Source organism: Tupaia chinensis, unplaced genomic scaffold, assembly GCF_000334495.1.
Source record: "Tupaia chinensis unplaced genomic scaffold, TupChi_1.0 Scaffold143878_1, whole genome shotgun sequence".
Classification (NCBI taxonomy): domain Eukaryota; kingdom Metazoa; phylum Chordata; class Mammalia; order Scandentia; family Tupaiidae; genus Tupaia; species Tupaia belangeri.
The window spans coordinates 542,318-561,743 of record NW_006203729.1 but is presented as its reverse complement, the minus strand read 5'-3'; the positions used below and the strand labels follow the sequence as shown (position 1 = coordinate 561,743).

Sequence of the window (19,426 nt, the reverse complement as noted above, 5' to 3'; positions counted from 1 at the left end):
TCTTGCCCTCACTGCCAAGGCTTTACTCAAGCAGGGGCCTAAGTTGTCTGAGGGTACTTTTCAGGGAATCTGCATACTTAGACCAGAAATAGATCACATGTTTGTTTACTGATCTCTAAGTAGAATTTAGCAGTTCCTTTATGTGTAAGTACAGACCAGAATGCACGGTAGTACTAGTAGTAGCTGTGATCTTGATCAATAGAAATCAGATGTTTATAGCACATCATAGTTTATTGCCGATCAAGATATGTAGAATCTATTACTCTGCAATTATTTAGTTATTAGACCTGCTGCTGGGTTTTTACTTAAGGCATTAATATAAAAGGATATAAATTACCATATGACAAAGTTTTTTAACAATTATTTATTCATTTATTTAATTCCATTTGTTATCATTATTTTTAATTTGACCAGAAAGACAGAGAGAGAAAGGGAAAGTGAGAAAGCAAGCTGCCAGGGCCGGCTAGAGGCAGGTCTAATAGGGCCCCATTCCTCACTGGACTTAACACTTCTTCATCTCTTCAGTACGTAAACACTCATCCCTTTCATCCTTCACTACCCACGTATACAGGTATAGTTTTTGTGTCTCAATCATTTCATGATCTCTCAATTTTCTTTTAGTTACTACCCTCTACCTCCTTCCCAGCTCTTTAAAATAACAGTCTGGAGCCAGCAGGTGGCATGGTGGTAGGGGCACTGGACTTCCACGTGGCTGACCATAGTTCAAGTCCCGGACCTGGCGGCTTGCTTGCTTTCTCACTTTCTCTCTTTCTGTCCCTCTCTGGTAAAATTAAAAAATAAGTCAATAGTTAAATAAAATAATTCTTAAAAATAAATAAAATAAAATAATGATCTGGAGACCAACACGTGGCGTAATTGTTACCTCACTGAACTCTTACATAGTTGATAGCGATTTTAGTTCCAGACCCGGTGGCTTAAAACACACCAGGCACATGTGCATGCCTGCCCAAAATCCTGAGAGAAGGAATTGCAGCACGGCTAGCCCCCAGGGGGTGACTTTTTGCTTTCTGTCTCTGTCTGCCTCTGTGGTGAGCACACACACCCTATAGCAAAACTCGAATAAATAAATTAATTCTAAAAAAATAACGATCTGATGTCTTGTTGCTCCTATAGGCTGCCCTCAGCCTGTGCCTTTCTGTTCTCCATGAATACGCTGATCTCCTCCACTGCTTCAATCATTTATCTATTTGCAAAACCAAAACCTGTAAACTCCAAGCCAGATCTCTCCTTCCAAACTCATCTACCTTTGCATCCAATTACTGGGCACTTCCTCTCGAAAGAAGCGAGCACATCAACACCAAACTCCTGAACTGCGTACCCTGCCCCTCAAACTGCCTCTTCTCACACGACAAGCTAACACACAGGTGCGACAGGTGCTGCTCCTTGCTTCTCACATGCAGGCTTCTCCGTGGTAATGACTTGCTGGGTAGGCACGAAGGTATCAGAACTGATTTTAAAAAAATGTGTACGGGATCCTTTTGCAATAAAACTGGTTAGGATTTGACCCAAGTGTTCAACTGTTAGGGCTGTTAAGTCTGACCGACCATCATCACTGTGACAAAATGTGGGCTTTTTCAAGGGTGAAGACAATGAGTCTTAACCACAGTATAACTTAGTTTGCTAAAAAAAAAAAAAAGTAGGCAGCTACAGGGTATACTATGTGCCTTTATCAGAGCTATTTGATATTGTCAGAATTTGTGTGTGTGTGTGCGCACCATAAGGTGTGTGTGATCTTGGGCAAGCTGGGAAAGGGGAGAGAGCCACTCCCCGGGGGACAGTCACATCACAAGCTCTTCTCCAATCTCGCAGGATTCTGGACATGCACACACACATGCCTGGCATAATTTTCAAGCCGCCGGTTTTACACTCAAACTGTAGTCAGCTTTAACCACCACACCACTTGCTGGCCCAGTGCCAACATTTTTTTTATTTTTAAGAAAGATTTTTGTTATAGGTTGCATGTGCTCACCAGAGAGAGACAGAAAGCGAAAAATCACCCCCCAGGGGGAATGGCCACACTGCAATCCCTTCTCCTCCATTCTCCTTTTGGGATCTTGGGCACGCACGCACACACACCTAGAGTGATTTTTAAGCCACCGGGTCTGGAACTCAAACCACAGTAGACTAAGTGGGAGTTGAGGGATGTAACCATCCTGTCATGCTGGTCCCCAGTGTCAACAACTTTAAATTAAATGTGGTAGGGAGTCTTGTCCTTACAGCATGTGCTGGTTTTCTAACTAGACTGCACTTGTTTTCATGGTAGTAAAATGCTATGTGCAGTGTATACCTTGCATGAGCCCTCATTCCCCCATGTGTAGACTAACCCTCTAGCCGACAGTGCAAACACTAACTGGGGATTTTATTTGTAAGGGCTCTACAATAAAATGCGAGTTACTCACATCAGCATCATTTGTTACTGATACTCTCAACTAGTTAGTGCGGCTTTTCACTGTGTTGGGGCTGGCCTCACTAACTAGGGAGAGTGTTTTTCCCTCCAATGAAAGAGGACAACACTGCAGTTCTCTCTGCCGTAGTGCTCGTGTTACAGTGGCCCTCGGTGCAAACCTGCTGTGGGGAGAGCACGGCCAGCACATGCAGTCGCTGCCAGTCCAGATGGTAGCGGGCAGGTCACATCTGGTTACTGTCCTGGAAAAAGTCACTTTTTACAGAGCTGGCCTTTCAAGTGGTTTTAAAATCCATCTATTGAAATTTTTATAAACCTGTTTACAAAAAAACCCCAAAAACCCAGCTTCCTTATCCTATACATCTAGGTAGATCTACTTCCTAGCTAGAAGTCAGTTTTGTCCTCTGCCCCAAGAACACGCAATTACTCACATCAACTACTACAAAAGGCTCCTAATTGCTCTTTGCTATCTCTAGGCTTCCACAGCTAAATTAATTCTCTACACTGGCAAAAGGGTCTTTTAAAAGACTCATTCCTCTTTGACTTCAAGGAGAGGTCGTGCAACAAAGTAGAAAGACAAGACCAGCAGGTGGCATGGCGGTTAAGGCAATGGACATTCTCACATGGCTAATCATGGTTCGAGTCCCAGACCTGGTGGCTTGCTTTCTCACTTTCTCTCTGGTCAAATTAAAATAAATGAATGAATAAACAAAATTAAATAAACAATTCTTTAAAAAAAAAAAATAGAAAGACACAAATGTTGAGACTTCAACCAGGGCTTGAACCCAGGCTCTAGCTTAGAAAGGTTACTTAGCCTTTTCCAACCCATTTCTTCATCCAAAAATAGGTATTACATAATCCTGGGATGTCAAAATATCAAGAACTTAAGCCTGGGTCCAAACTTGTGGTACAGCCAGGAGCAAACTGACCTGCAGTGCTAGAAGCCACCTGGCTAACTGCAGGTTCAGGGCTGTGGGTGGGCCTGAAATTACCCTGGGCACATGCTCAGGATCCTGGAGGCTGTGGGATGGCAACTGGGGCATGACAAGATCCTGTCGAAGGTGCTTCTCTCGTTCTCTCTCTCTCATGTATTCTCTCTCATGAATAAAATAGACTTAATTAAAAAAAAAAGTATGAAGCCCATGCTTAGCTCCTATGATACATGCTAGACTCTTAATAATGAGTAGCCACCAGCATTGTCAAGAGAAAAGTCAAACTTTTTAATACGACAGACAAGGGTGTGCATGACCTGGTCTTGCACACCTTGTTCTCACAGCTCGCCCGCCCACACCCGACTTCAGCGACTTGCCTGGGCCATGTTCTCTCGGGACTTTGTCTGTTATATGCAGTCGCCTCATGTGGCAAGGATGATGCTTTTAATCCTTCTTCACTGATGTAAGCATCCTAGTGCCTGATCCCAGCCTGGACTAGGCAGCCCCACTCTGCCCTCCCACAGAACTTAGAGCTTACATCCATCCCACCCTTGGACAGACCTAGTAACTCCCAGTCTCAGGCTAGCCAAGGTCTGTCTGGCAGGGCTTCATCTCTCCTCTCTACATTCAATACACAGCCCACAGCAGGTACTCAGCAAATGGTTACCAACATAAAACACGGCCTAGTCTGGCGGCACAGTCAGTAGCAAACTGAGCTAGAGTGCTGGAAAGCACACGCTGACCACGTGTCCAGACCCCCAGGTGGGCCTGAAATCACACCAGGTGAGCGCATGTATGTCCAAGGGCCTGAGGAGCTGGAGGGCTAGGGAAAGCGACTGCTGCATGACGAGACTGTTAGGGTGCTTCCTTCTCCCAGCCCTATCCCCACTTGTGCACACAGGGTCTCTCTCATGAATAAACATTTTTTAAAAAGCTGTAATACAACATGCATGGGTATACCAAATGAAAAGATTTTTAAAATCCACCTAGTCGTGGTGCGTGCAGTGCTAAGGCACTGTGCTCTGTGGTCTGAGGCCACGTGGGAGGCCAGAGGTCAATTCTGGCTCAACTACCTGAAGGCAGGCCACAGTGGCCTGTGCCTATAATCCCAGTCTCTGTGGAAGCTGAGGCAGGGCTGTGAGCTACAAGCTGACCTGGGCAACACAGCAAGAGTCTGTTTAAAAATGAGACGGGTGTGGGTGCACACCTGTGGTCCAAGCTGGGAGGGTAAGGCAGGAGGACGGCAGCAGCCAAGACCTTGCCTTTTAAACACACGGAATCACACATAGGTTCCCTTAAGTCAGCTATTAGGTTCCGATGTTCCCCATCTTCAAAGGGGGGAATTTATGCCACCAGGAGTTCTGGAGTGACTGTTAAATCACGTCATTTCAAAGATCCAGCACTGGCCTATAGTACTAGCAATAAACACACCAGACTCTTTCAATATGAATATATCTGACTTTATATCTACTGTAGTCACTCTTCCTCATTCTTAAAAAACAATCAGTATAATATACTGATACCAAAACAACGTCATGAAACAAATAGCACTGACCATGAATATTAGCCTCAAAATTACCTCAAAGACAGTTAGTTATGCCTTAACCATTCATCAGTGAGTAGATAATAAACTGGCATTGCACATTTTCCAACACTGTAGCAATAAACTGTTTCACTCACCAGCTTCACGTAATCTGTTCCCTTCTGCTTTGGTCCGGTTGGTTCTTTCACTTCCAGCAAGATCTACCAAGGAGAGCTGGCTTATAGTGATTTGTTCTTTTTCCTGAAAGGAAAGCCACAATGTCAATAACCCAAAATAAGTTAAATCTGGGTTATAATATCCTTTAAATATATTCAAGTCAACAAGGTATCAAGTCTTCATATTCACTCGATACAAAGTACACAGAAGGGCAAAGGATAGTTTTAGAAGGTTTGCTAAAATCGCATGTTGAGTTTGCTCATGACAGTAACTGTCACCCGTCCACTGCCTGGTCTTCTACATGAGACTGCGTTCCCTCAGAGCAGGGACGGTCTTTCCTGCCACTTTATCTCCAGCACCCTGCACACTGCCTAGCACTCAGGGGCACTCAAAAAATATCTGCTGAATTAAGAGTGAGTCTAGGACACAGCTCCTCTTTCTTTCCTATAATTGGGTATATAATCACTTCATAATACTCCTTAAGGAGTTTTCTAAGAAGACATGGAGGTCAAGAGGTATCTGATCTTCTAATACTAGATGCTGATTCAAAGACAATCAGGTACATGTGGAAGGCTGGCGTACGACCATTTCCAGCTAACGTTTATTGAGCACTGTGAACTACGCACGGGACTAAGTATGGGTGTCACTGCCTTTAATGCTCACCGCCCTGCTGAGGTTCCACAATATTAGTTAAGACAGAGAGCGAGTGAATACAGAGGAACCGCATCTTCACAGCCATCAGACCATGCCTTCCTGCCACCCGTAACCTTCAGTGGGCTATAATCCCATGATATGGTTTGAATACAATTACACTTAATAGCTTACAATTATTAAATTATGTATATTCAGGCTCAAATGCTGTTACTGACCTAAACTTTATACTATGACAGGCCCAGCTGTAATAATCATCACCGGATGGGGTATCCTCCTGGTCCACCCACCAAGAAGGGAACAATTTAGAACTCTAGCCACCTTCTACCGTTCCCACCCCAGACAATGACAGGCTCACATTTTAAAGCCATTAGCTGAATTTCCACATATGAAATGAGTTGTAAGAAATCCAATAAATCACACATGCTTCTTTTGATCTCCTCTATGGAAGAGATTTTTAAAAATCTGTGAATACTTTTCACAGCCAAAGTTCAGGTTCTGGGACCAGCAGCTGGCACAATGGCTATGTCTCTGGACTCCCATGTAGTCTATCGTGGTTCAAGTCCTGGACCCGGTAGCATGAAACTCATGCCAGGCATATGTACGTGTATGTCCAATATCCCAAGAGGACATTGGAGAAGGGATTGCAGCGTAGCCATCCCCCTTAGGGTGTGATTTCTTGCTTTCCATCTCTCTGTCTCTCTCTGTCTTTGTGGCAAGCGCACGCGCCCTAGACCAAAATCCTCTCCAAAAAAATACAAATTCAGGTTCTAAGATTTAATAATCAACCTCCCAAAACCAATTAAAAACAATTTTAAATCCCATGACCTACATTAATGTTAATTCCAGAGCCAACTTCATTGCAATGCAAGCTCCAAATTAATTCCCAAATTAAGAACTGAGAGGAAGGGAAACTCCAGCCACCACATTACCTGTAAAACGGTGTCTCCGTCTGCATCCAGGGGAGCCTGAACCAGCTTGATGTTGAACACACTATGGGACCGGCTGGACTCCCGGTTCAAGTGGGTGTTGGCTATACGTCTCTTTTTCTGGCCTACGGCGACAAAGAAATCACTGCTGAGACTTGCGTCCAGTCGCTTCGTTACACGTGCTTTCCAACAGATCAAAAAGGGTTGTTGTTAGGCTATGGGAACAACTCTTAGGGTTATTTTTCTAGTCCTAGCTGTTTCTAACCTTTCCAGAAAACTTCAAAAGCCTCCTCAGTAGATTTCACTTCTACTTCTGTACATCCTGCAACATACATGTTATGGTTCTTATCTTCGCGAAGCAATTTAGATTGTGGAGGTCTATGGGGGAAAAAAAGGATTAGTTTCCTGAATTTTAAGATACTAACACCTTCACTTATGACTAGAACTAAAATGCCAGGCAACACGACATTTATTCTCTTAATAGAAAAAAGCTTACATCAGACACCAGAGAAGTATTAAACGTGGGTAAGATTACAAGGATATAGTCAAGATTAGTGACATAACACAACAGGCGCCGACTCTGTTGTAAAAGCTTTGCTCTAATTTGTTCTAACGAAGCACACGGAAGGGCTCTCACTAGACACGTAGCCAGAGTAGTACAGCGACATCACATGCACAGGTTAAGCACCGAATCTACCCTTTCTCTATTTTTAAAAGATAAGCAGACAGAACTGGTTCTGACCTCAGCAAGAGCAGAAAAGGAATTCAGAAAGAGTTTGGCGTATACCAGGAGTGGCACTCCTTTCCAAGTGGCTTACACGATAGGATGCTGGTCGGTTAAGGCTGCTGCTTGTCTAGCCTCAGTCTTGTGACTCGGGAGGGCAGTGAAATTGCTAATCACCCTCACTCCCAGTCGATGGCAGGTTTTGTAGGAAGTAAGAAGGGCTTAGAGGTAGCAGCAGCCCAGTGCCAATGCGAACCGATAAGCAATCACGCCACAGATGCCACCCTCTAGTATAACTGCACCCTTAAGAAAGAGCCAACACCATCACATACACAAAATCTGTGCTCCTCATGGGTGTGCTGCAGCTGTTCCACCTACCGAGGGAAGAAGGCGGACGTTACTGTCTGCAGTAGCAGGCGCTCAGTCTGCACCACTACTGCTATGGAGTCACAGTGAGTCCCATCTTAGAAATCTCCACTTGGGACATTTGTTCATTGTATCCAAAACCACTAAATGTTACCCAGCTCAAAGAGCAGTCTGGCGCCACCCTAACAAACAACATCAGAATTCAGTGCCAATTAAGCCAGCTTGTTCAGAGTCACCCAGAAAGCTCACACAGCAGTTACTCCTGTCAGTCTTTCATAGCATAAGTAAAAAAAAAAAAACAAGATAGGATCCTTCGAAAAAATCTCATTTAGACAAACCAGACAGACGTGCACACGTGGGCAGATGTGAAACTAACAGGTAGAGATGACTGACACCACAAAAGTTCAGCAAAGTGGAGGCACATGAACTAGAGTCAAAACAGTGGATGCTTGGGAATGAAAGAAAATTAATTTGACATGGAAAGCAAGTGTCTCAAAATGTTCACATTCTCCGTGTATTTCTCTATAACCTAGGCCAAGTATCTCTTTGACGATACCAACATCCCAAGGGAACAGACAGGAACAAGCCACTCCAGAAACAAGCCCCTTTGTAAGCTTCTCATTTGAGGAAGGGCTAAGTAGATCAAGAGCAAACGATGGCGGCCTTCCTTCACAGTAGCTCTACAGTTAATCCCGTTACATTTAGTGCACTTAGCAACTGTGTTTTCCCAATCAGTACACTGAGAATTCAAGGACTGAGCGAGCCTGCGTCGCAATGCGACTCAAGTAAGAGCCACAGAAACACTCTGGTCAAGTGCGGCCTACAGCAGACCGCACATTTCTCATGTAAATAAGCACGGATACACTGACACTTATTCTAGGTCTAATGGCTTTCTTTTTTTTGGAGAGGTTTTTTTTTTTTTTTTTTTTTTTTTGCTATAGGGCGTGTGCACTCGCCAGACAGACAGAGAGAGACGTAGAGACAGAAAGCGAGAAATCACCCCCCAGGGGGGATGTCACGCCGCAATCCCTTCTCCTCCATTCTCCTCTCGGGATCTTGGGCACGCACGCACACGTGCCCGGCGTGAGTTTTCAGCCACCGGGTCCGGAACGCGAACCGTGGTGGACTATGTGGGAGTCCAGCGACATAGCCATTACGCTAACTGCTGGTTCCCTAGGTCTAATGGCTTTCTAAACTGAGCGGTGCCTCCAGTCATGTTCTATTACACATAAACACAGAACTTTATCTCCCGAGAGGCCTTTAAGATGCCATATTTATCATTTGTGATGCCAGGTGTAAAAGTCAAGAAGTCTTTTGACTTTGGTGGGATGACAACTCGGAAGTCAGCCCGTATTAACTGACAGTCGAAGGACTGTATTATCTGTAAAGACAACAGCTTCCCAGGCTCCATTCTCTAGAGACTCCAGGACACAGAGAGCTAAAAGGGCTACAACACTCCCAACACTGACTCATGGGTTCTTAAAAAGATACCCCGACAGAGCCCATCAATAGTAACTAATTGACTACTTAAGGTCCTTTTCAAAACATAGTCCAGGGCCAAGAGTTTCCAAGTAATTTCCAAGATAGATATTCAGGTTGCATTTTTCCATGTCTTAATCTAAGGATTCCCTAATACAGCAACACAGTTTGTTAACAATAAAAGGACTCCCTGAACTCTGTGATCTACAAGCTACATCGTTTCAATCAGAGAACAAATGGAAATATTATCCCGGCGTAGCCAAAGACAGCAATGCTCATTGAGGTAGTGACTTCCCAAAGTTATCAGCTAGATGGTGCTCTCTTCCCTACTTACTTGGGCTTTATGGGATCAAATGGCACCTCCTCCAATAGATCATATATGTAATTATTATATATTTCAACATAAGAGACAAATACACCATAGACACTATCTTCATCGATCTCTTCTGCTTTGCAGAATTCTTGTACATTTATCATGTCTGCAAACTCTGGATCTACTTGTCGTCTAAAACAAAACAAAGAACAAAACCATATGATTTTATAAACTGCATTGAATAACAGCAATGAATCATCCCAAGGGGATCGTACACTGGGCGACTTTATTCACCCTTTCAGTCCCCAACTGTGCCCTACATGTCCTCAAGCTTTTATCTATCTTTAGATTCTTTGTCATCAAGCACATGCAGTCGCCAGACAGAGAGGGAAAGTGAGAAATCACCCCTGGTCCCGCCAGGAGATGACCACACTGCAGTCCCTTCACCTCCATCCTCCTGGGATCTGGGGCACACGTGAGCACCCAGCATGATTTTCAAGCTGCCAGACCCAGGACTAGAACCACAGTCAGCCATGTGAGAGTCCAGCACCTTAATCATTATGCTACCTGCTAACCTTGCCACAAGCTTTTACACCCTTCCTCCTCCACCCTACCACAGAGGGGCATCTTCTCAAAACAGTCATTCAAATGCATTGACTCAAAACCACAGAGAATACCTGAACAAGTAACTTACTTAAAAACACTCCTCAACTCTGATCTCAGAAAGGTCAACTGTCAGGTCAGCTTCTCTATTAAGGATCCCCACGCTCCATGGCTGGGGAGACCGCACTACAAAACCCTGTGGCCCGCAGGCCAGAGCTATATACGGCGTCACTACGTACTTGCTGGACGGCGTCTTTGGATTGGGCATGGCTTCTCTCTTCTGCCGTTCCAATAAGGCATCCACCTCGCACTGTATATCCATACTGTTCCTGTCGTTAGATTTAAACACCTGAAGCGGAGGCAAGTCAGACCACGTTGTTTAGAATTTGACTTAAACAGTAAGAAATATATTTAAGAAATGTAAGACATTTCATATTTAAACAGATTTAAAGGTTCGAAGTGGATCTGACACTGTGGCTCTTCCAAAGGCATCTTGGTCCTGCATTAAGGGAAGCAGCCCCGGTACAGAAGAATGGTACTTACGTAGCGTTTAGCTTGAAATGACCCTATACTGTTAAAGATCATGTCCAAACAGCGAGGAAGCAGCCCTCCTTCCCCTGGAGAACCGGTCATCGTGTGAGTTTTTCCACTTCCAGTCACACCATACGTAAAAAGAAGACCTATGGTTCAGCAAGTCAGAATGAGTTACATCTTTAAAGGCTTCCACTTACGATATCTCTTCATTGTACTAAAAACACTAGAAGCTAAGCAGCTCAAGAAAAGCAAGTTTAACACCACCCAAAGAAATTGATCAGAACTAAACGCTAAATATAAACCAAGCACGTAAAACCAAAAGTTGTTTCAGAAGAGGAGAGAGAAAAATCCAGCAGAACTCCAAGAAGCACACCCATACCATTTTTGCCGTGAAGGAGGTCGTCTACCAAGGGACTAGCCACAACGTCAAAGAGCTCCTTCTGGGTGGTGTGAGTCCCGAACACTTGTTTAAATGAGTACTGAGTCTGCAGAGAGAAGACAAAATGCAGTAGATGGGCCACTACTCCATCTAGGCTAGAGATCCATTTGCTTGAACATAAGATGTTCCTTTCTGAACATTTAAGATCTTCACAGAGAAAATAAGATGATCTTTAAACTCAGAACCCTTAGTTTCTTAGCAGCTCGTTAAAAGTCATGCCATACCTACATTTAGACCAATTAGGAAGTGGTAAATACTTTCATTCACAACTAGTGAAGAAAATGTAGAAAAGTCTTAAATCAACTAATGCTTCAAAGGTTAAGGGTGACTGTTTTCATTAAGCAACAAAGATCAAAAAGTACTGTAATAATTCACAGTCATAAAGTTGTGAAAATATTCAAGCATTATTTCATAAACTATTTTACTGTTTGCAATTTTTCTTTACAAAGGTATCAAAAATACAGCAGTATAAGAAGTATCTTGGTATACTGTAGTTTTCTAAAGAATTATTTATTTAATTTATCATTTCTTAATTTGATCAGAGAGAAAAAGAGAGGGAAAGTGAGAAAGCAAGCTGCCAGGTCCAGGACTTGGAACCATGCTGGGCCATGTGGAAGCCCAGCACCTTAACCACCATGCCAGCTGCTGTCCTAACATACTGTATTTTAAAGCTATAAGCTTTTCTCTGAGTTCTTATATAAAATAAATTTTAATTGTGACCTTCAAGAAACCAAGAATACTTCAGTTATCAAATATCTTTCGGAACATTATTAAAGTATGGCCGTATTACCGAAAATATTACTAAGATCCTACTTGGAAAATTATATTGTAGTACAGGGACCAGCATAATGGCTATGTCGCTGGACTCCCACGGGTTCACGTCCCGGACCCGATGGCTTAAACTCACACCAGGAGCGTGTGCGTGCGTGCCCAAGATCCCGAGAGGAGAATGGAGGAGAAGGGATTGTGGCGTGACCATCCCCCCTAGGGGGTGATTTCTCGCTTTCTGTCTCTCTGTCTCTGTCTGGCGAACACACGCGCCCTATAGCAAAAACCTCTCCAAAAAAAGAAAGAAAATTATATTTTAGTACATATACTTTTTAAAAATATAAGTTAAAGAGCCTTAAATGTCTAGGGGCCAGAGTTCTATTATTTCAATTTTTGTTATTTTATGATTTTATTGGATTGTAGACACTGCCATTGTTTCTGCAAGTTCCTGAATTTCTTCTGAGTTATGCTTCATGAATTTCAATACTAAGTTATTTGGTATGTGATCATTCATTAGAATTTATTATAGCCTTTGTCAAATGTTCTTTTCCCTGTTTTATGGTCTTTATCTTACATTTAACAGGTTCAGATATTAATAATTTTTTTAATTTTTACAGGTTTATTTTGCTTTGTTTTGTTTTGTCAATAGGGTGCGTACACTCACTAGGGAGGGAGGAAAAGTGAGAAATCACTCCCCCTGGAGAATGGCCATGCCACAATCCCTTCCCCTATCCTTCTCCTGAAATTTTAGGCATGCATACACATGCGCCCAGTGTGAGTTTCATGCCACCAGATATAGGACTCAAGCAGCTGTCAGCCATGCGGGAGTCCAGCACCTGAAACATCATGCCACGTGCTGGACCAGACCCTTTAAAAATAACAGTTTCAGGGCTGGCAGGTGGTGCAGTGGTTAAGGGCACTGGACTCCCACATGACTGACCATGGTTTGAGTCCCAGACCTGGCAGCTTGCTTTGTCACTTTCTCTTTCTCTCTCACTCTGTCCCTCTCTGGTCAAATTAAAATAAATAAAGCCAAATAAAATAATTATTTCTTTAAAAAGTTTCAGGACCAGCAGCAGTTAGCATAATGGCTATGTCGCTGGACTCCCATGTGGATGACTGTGGTTTGAGTCCCGAACCCGGTGGCTTAAACTCATGCTGGGCGTGTGTGCATGCGTGCCCAAGATCCTGAGAGGAGAATGGAGGAGAAGGGATTGCGGCGTGGCCATCTCCCCGGGGGGTTATTTCTCACTTTCTGTCTTTCTGGCGGGTGTATGGGCCCTATAGCTAAAACCTTTCCAGGAAAAAAGAGAAAAAAAAAGTTTCCCCCAAAAGACATGTATAGATTAGTTCTCACATACATAGCTTTGATAATTAACAACAGTTAACATCAGACACAGACCTTAGCCCAGAAACTGCCTAAGTAGTGAAACATTTTGTTCTTAAGACATCTGACACAGACACTATCATTAAGCTCACTTTATACATAAGGAAGCAGGTCAAATAACTGGGCACAGCCCACATGGCTACTTCAGCTAGGCGAACTCTCACCTATGTGGAGATTTTTGTTCTAATCCTGTAAAAGTGCTTTAGGGATTACAAAAAGAACAAAGACACTTGTAACTGAAGAATATGAGAGGTCAGACAGATGACCTCCCAGGCCTCGTGAAGAGGTCCTCCTTTAATGGTAAAGAAAGCTAACGGGCCACTTGATGGCGTGGTGGTTAAGGTGGCTGGATCCCACATGGCCAACTGCAGTTCCAGTCCTGGATCCAACGGCTTAAAAAGCACATCAGGCACATGTGTGTGTGTGCGCCCAACACCCCAAAAGGAAAATGGACTGAAGGAACCGCAGGAAGGTCATCCCCTGAGGAAGGCTTTCTCACTTTTTCTCTCTCTCTCTCTGACAAACACAAATGCATACCCTCTAACAAAATGTTAAAAATAAATAAAATTTAATTTAATTAAAAAAGAAAGTTAAGGGGACCAGCAGATGGCGTAATGGCTATGTTGCTGAACTCCCATGTAGTTGACCACGGTTCAAGTCCCAGACCTGGTAGCCTAAACTCAGCCGGGCATGTGTGCATGCATGCCCAAAATCCCAAGAGGAAAATGGAGAAGGGATTGTGGCATGGCCATTGCCCCAGGGGGTTATATCTCGCTTTCTGTCTCTTTCTGTCTTTCTGGCAAGCGCACGCGGCCTACAGCAAAAACCTACAAAAAAAAAAAAAAGAAAGAAAGTAAGTAAGTTAAGGCACAAAGGAGGAACCTGGCCACATCCATAGAGCTAAAGACTATCAATGCCCTTTCAGGGAGGTGCTTTCTATAATGAGGCCATGACAAGTTTTGGTCCCTACCAAACCTTTTGTTTATATATCTATTTGAAACCTTTATGAAAACATACTTGAAATTTACTTCAATAAAAAGTAAATTTAAGGAGTCAGCAAAGGGGTGTGGTGGGTAAAACACTAGAGTCCCACAAGGTCGACCGCAGGTCAAGTCCCAGACCTGGTGGCTTGCTTTCTCACTCTCTCTCACACACATGCACACATGACCTATAGCACATTTTAAAAATAATAAGTTAAATAAATAATTTAGGAAAAAAGTTCAAAATCAGCAAGTCAGTTTTATACTCCATCTCATCAAAAAGGCTGCTCTTCCACAATGCCTTCCCAGACTACTTGTTCTCGTTTAATCTATGTTGAGTATTTGTGGACATGGGAGGCGCAGAGACCCTGGGCGTTAACAGCACGGTGGGGGAACAGCAAACAAGTAATAGGTTGTGGTAAGTGCCTAAGGAGAGACCAAAGAACACAGCGGGCATGGCCTAGGGCAGCCACTATTTCTAACGTGATAACTGGGTCACCCCGAGGAGAGAGAATTACGCTGAAACCCAAGGGTGAGGAACGAAGATCCAAGGAAGAGAGAAGTGCAGGCCAAGACAAGAGCTGTCGGGCAGGACTCCTGCCTGTCCAAGAGGCTCGCATGGCTGGGAGAGCACTGAAGGGGATGGGTGGGAGACAGACGGTGTCCATTCATAGAGTGTATTCTTTTTTTTTTTTTAATTTTATTTTATTTTTGGAGATTTTTTTTTTTTTTTTGCTATAGGGCACGTGCGCTCGCCAGACAGATAGAGACATAGAGACAGAAATTGAGAAATCACCCCCCAGAGGGGATGGCCATGCCACAATCCCTTCTCCTCCATTCTCCTCTCGGGATCTTGGGCACGCATGCACACACGCCTGGCTTGAGTTTAAGTCACCGGGTCTGGGACTCGAACCATGGTCGACTACGTGGGAGTCCAGCAACATAGCCATTATGCTAACTGCTGGTCCCCATAGTGTATTCTTTGAAAGGTTTTAAAAAGAAAAATGATGAGCTCTCATGTATGCTTTAATCACTCGGACTGCTCTGTGGAGGACGGATTAGAAAAGGTTCCCAGGGGAACCAGCAGTTAGCGTAATGGCTATGTCGCTGGACTCCCACATAGTTGACCGCGGTTCGCGTCCCTTCGCGTCCCGGACCCGATGGCTTAGGACTCACGCCGGGCACATGTGCGTGCGTGCCCAAGATCCCAAGAGGAGAATGGAGGAGAAGGGATTGCGGCGTGACCATCCCCCCTGGAGGGGGGATTCCTCGCTTTCTGTCTCTATGTCTCTGTCTGTCTGGCGAGCGCACAAGCCCTATAGCGAAAACCTCTCCAAAAAAAAAAAGAAAAAAGAAAAAAAAAGAAAAGGTTCCCAGGAGAAGCAGGTAGTTGTTAGTCCTGTCTGCGCTGCTCAAAGCACTGTCAGCAAACCAGTACCTGCTCAGAACTGCTTGTAACCAGTCTGCCTAGTGCTCGGGGACTTTGGGAGGCGCGTGGCTCAACGAACAGATCCTAACCCAGTTCTATTGTCTACTTCACGTGGCTACTCCACCCAACACAAGCTGTACAAAGTATCAGGTGCAATGCATGCCAAATAAAAAAGCAGGGCCAGGAGATGGACTCCTATATGGCTGACAAGGGTGTGAGTCTCAGATCTGGCGGTTTGAAAATCACACCAGGTGCGTGTGTGTGCATGCGCAAAATCCCAAGAAGAGAATGGAGAAGGGACTGCAGAATGGCCATCCCCTCTGGGGGGTGATTTTTCACTTTCCCTCTCTCTGTCTCTGTCCACTAAGTATACATGCCCTATAGCAAAATTTGAAAATAAAATAAATAAAAAAGTTATTCCTTCATTCCAGTTTGAGAAGCACTAGTTTCGGTGTTTAATAATGGGGCTCAGACTGGCTGCAGTGGAGATAGAAACAAAAGGTTATTTCAGGAAACACTCTGGAATAGAACTGAAAGGATCTACTGCTGAAGTAGACATAGGAAGGGCAAGTGAGGGGCAGGCTCCAGGCTCCGGCTTTAGCAGTGGATGGATGGTGTGTTACTTGAGAGGACAGGGAAGAAAATGTTTAGAGGGCAAAGGTTAAGAGCTCTTTCCTGGGCATGTGTACATGAGATGCCTGAGGGACATCCAGGCAGAGACGAGTAAGCTGTTGGATGCTGAGTTTAAAATTCCAGAGTTTTTACACTACAATTGACATTTACAGCCTTTCCAAGGTAGAGATGAGAGAATAGAGCCTGGGCATAGCCTCCTTCAGTATTTAAAGACTGAAAGGAGGAGGAGCTAGCCAAGGTGAGACCAGAGAACAGGGAGGATGAGGGAGGCAAGACAGCGCTTCAGGAAAGAGGGTGCTGCTGAACAACGGGTGCAAGGAGGACAGAGAGGGCGCACCAAGTCTAGCCGCCAAGAAGGCAATCGGACAGAGTAAAGGGCAGTTAGACGGTAGGAGTAACCACCTGAACCAGCCCTTCCTCTGCATTCCCGCCCTCTTCCCTCTGGAGCACACCTGGCTTCCCATCTTACAGAGGTGACAGTTACTTGGTTACTAGTTGTCCCACTAAGTGGCAACTCCATAAGGGCAAGGACTGTGTCTCACTCCTTTTTTAATCTGCCACTCTCTAGCTACTAGCTCAGCTCAATGTTTGTTGAACTAAGTTAAACTCAGCATCTGAGGTTTTTCAGTATTTACTGAAACTACACTTTATTGAGGGCCAGCATGTGGCAAGGTAGCTAGGGGGCTGGATTCCCATTAGTTCAAGTCCTGGGCCTGGCAGCTTACTTTCTCTCTCTCCTCTCTGGCAGGTACGCATGCCCTATGGCAAATTTTAAAAAATAATAAATATTATTAAATAAACAATTCTTTAAAAATCAAACACTTCATTGATATACATATTTAATTCATATTATTAAATGTTATTTTAATCTCTATGCATGCAACTGTACGTATACAACACTTAGCACAATCACCTGAATTCCACATTAAACTAGCCCCAGCATATGCTCTAAAACCAGTCATGATCTAGTTAGAGAAATGACCCCCTAAGAGCCATCCTCTGTCTAGCACACCAAAGGTGGATCTGTACACCCGAGGAACCAGAAACACTTTAAATGCAGTTATTGTAGTGAAGAGAGGCAATCTTTCAAAAAAAAAAATACTTAATATAAACTTCATGTAAACTTTAAAGATGGAAAAGCTGTTTAGTAAAAACAACTTGGTCCCAGTAGGAATTACCTCCTTATAGTCTCCATTTCTGTTGAGTCTGTAGCCCTCAGGAGTGTGGAGCTGAACAGTCGTATTATTGATCACTTCTATGCAACACTCTTGATCAAGGAAACTCAGTGGGCGCACCCTGCAGTAGACCTGAAAAACAGGAGGTGCTTACAGGACAAAGGGTTACCTTGGCCTGGTTTCATTTACATGTCGCATTCATTCGTTCATTCACTCAGCACACACGTCTGCTGATGCAAGAGACCTACTCACACATAAACAGCCGTGAGAACTGAATCTACTGCTCCAGTCAAATGCAAACAGATACATCAGAGGTGAGGACAGATTTAAAATGTACATAGAACTCAAGTACATTTTGATAATGAAGGCATCAAATTGCACACCTTTTCTCACTATTAAGCACATATAACATATTACATACTAATAATATAAAAATCTACAATGTATCATATGATGACAATGATTTTCAAGGCTGTTAGAATTCTTTGAAACTGAACATGATTTAACACTTGCCATTTTAACTTAACACTTAATATACAAAGAGAGGGTGGGTAGCCAGGAAGAGCAGTTTAAGCACTGTGCAGAGTCAAATCCCACAGGGCAACCAGGGATCAAATCCCGGCCACAGGGGCTTGAAAAACACACCAAGCTTTTGTGTGCTCCAAATACTATGGAATGGAGAAAAAAAGATTACGGCATGACCACACGCCATTGAGTGGTTCTCTCTGGCAAGTGCACACATACTCTAGTGATTTTTAAAAATAGAAGTTATTTTAAATTACAAAAGGAGGGAGAGGAGTCAAGAGGATTCAAGAAAACCTCTTCACCTGGGTGCAAAACACCTGGTACCCCCGACTCAGACCCAGAGGGCCATTCCAATGGCAGTGAGGAATATACAATAGCTCTGATGAAACCGACTATATTTTATTTGCCATTTACTTTTAAAAGCACGTTCCCAAGCCTAAAGTTAGTGAAGTACTTGCAATTATGAGTTGGCATTAGGTTGAGGCATATAAATCCAAAACACATGATCAATGTTTACAAGTGCACTCCTGGTGGAGTGAGCTTCAAAAAACGTGCCCCTCAGGCACTCAGACTCAGATGGGAGTCTATTACCAGACTCTGGGAGAGGATGCTCACCCAAGCGGAGTCGCCTGCCAACTGCAGAGCACAAACCCTCTAAGGCTTCTAACGCTCCAACTCTAAATTATAATCAAAGGACCTACACGGTCCACAACCAAAGGCCACATTTCACTGGGCTCGGAAACCTCTGCAGTGACAGTCACAGCAGGAGCCAGTTCCGCGCAGGCTGGGGCAGCCGTTTCTCCCCCACAAGCACACACGGACAGGACTGGAAAAGGAACACACAAACGTCAGTCACGAGAGCTTACCCCAACCGGGTCTTTAAGGCTGGTTTGGGATCCTTTTTTCACTAGAGGTTTCCTGGGTGTCTTAGCCCTCCTGGTCACAGATTAAAAAAAAACAAAATCAGTTCAAAACTAACCATCAAAACCCTCACCTGAAACTCAGACAGCCTTGCTGGGGCCTATAAAACGATCCCTCGGCAGCTCCAAGGCGCGGAAGGCGAGCAGCGTGAGTGATACCGAACCGCAGCCCGTAGGTCATCACCAGCGCTCAGCGCACCCACGGAGCCGAGCGGCTTCAGAACCGGGCCTGGGTCAAAGACGGGCATGCCCTAGCCGGACCCCAGCCCTGGCGGCTGTAGGGACAGAACGGAGCACGGGCATCCCAACGGGACGTGGGCTCCGGCGACACGTGGGCTCCGGCGACCTCGCAGCCGCTGCGCGGGAGGGCGGCGACAACCAGGCTGGCACGTAGAAGCAGGCCTCGACGACGTCCCGGTTCGCGCACTGCCGGCCGACGACGCCCACCCCCTGCCCCGGCGGGGTCCGGCCGGGCGGGGAGGGGTTTGCTATAGAGCATGTGTGCTCACCAGAAA

At 44.5% G+C, this 19,426-nt stretch overlaps 1 protein-coding gene across 1 annotated transcript in view; it reads right to left on the bottom strand.

The window, feature by feature from the left end:
• The window catches only part of KIF23 (kinesin family member 23), a 32,581-nt gene extending 13,422 nt beyond the window's left edge, over positions 1–19,159 (bottom strand). The window contains exons 1-10 of the mRNA XM_027767045.1: positions 19,071–19,159; positions 18,858–18,927; positions 17,470–17,598; positions 11,035–11,140; positions 10,665–10,801; positions 10,361–10,470; positions 9,540–9,710; positions 6,902–7,014; positions 6,640–6,761; positions 5,038–5,140 (exon numbers count right to left, since the gene is read on the bottom strand). Of these exons, the coding sequence (XP_027622846.1) occupies positions 5,038–5,140; positions 6,640–6,761; positions 6,902–7,014; positions 9,540–9,710; positions 10,361–10,470; positions 10,665–10,801; positions 11,035–11,140; positions 17,470–17,598; positions 18,858–18,927; positions 19,071–19,159 (1,150 nt within the window). The remainder of the gene's footprint in view (positions 1–5,037; positions 5,141–6,639; positions 6,762–6,901; positions 7,015–9,539; positions 9,711–10,360; positions 10,471–10,664; positions 10,802–11,034; positions 11,141–17,469; positions 17,599–18,857; positions 18,928–19,070) is intronic.
• Positions 19,160–19,426: the final 267 nt, after the last annotated feature.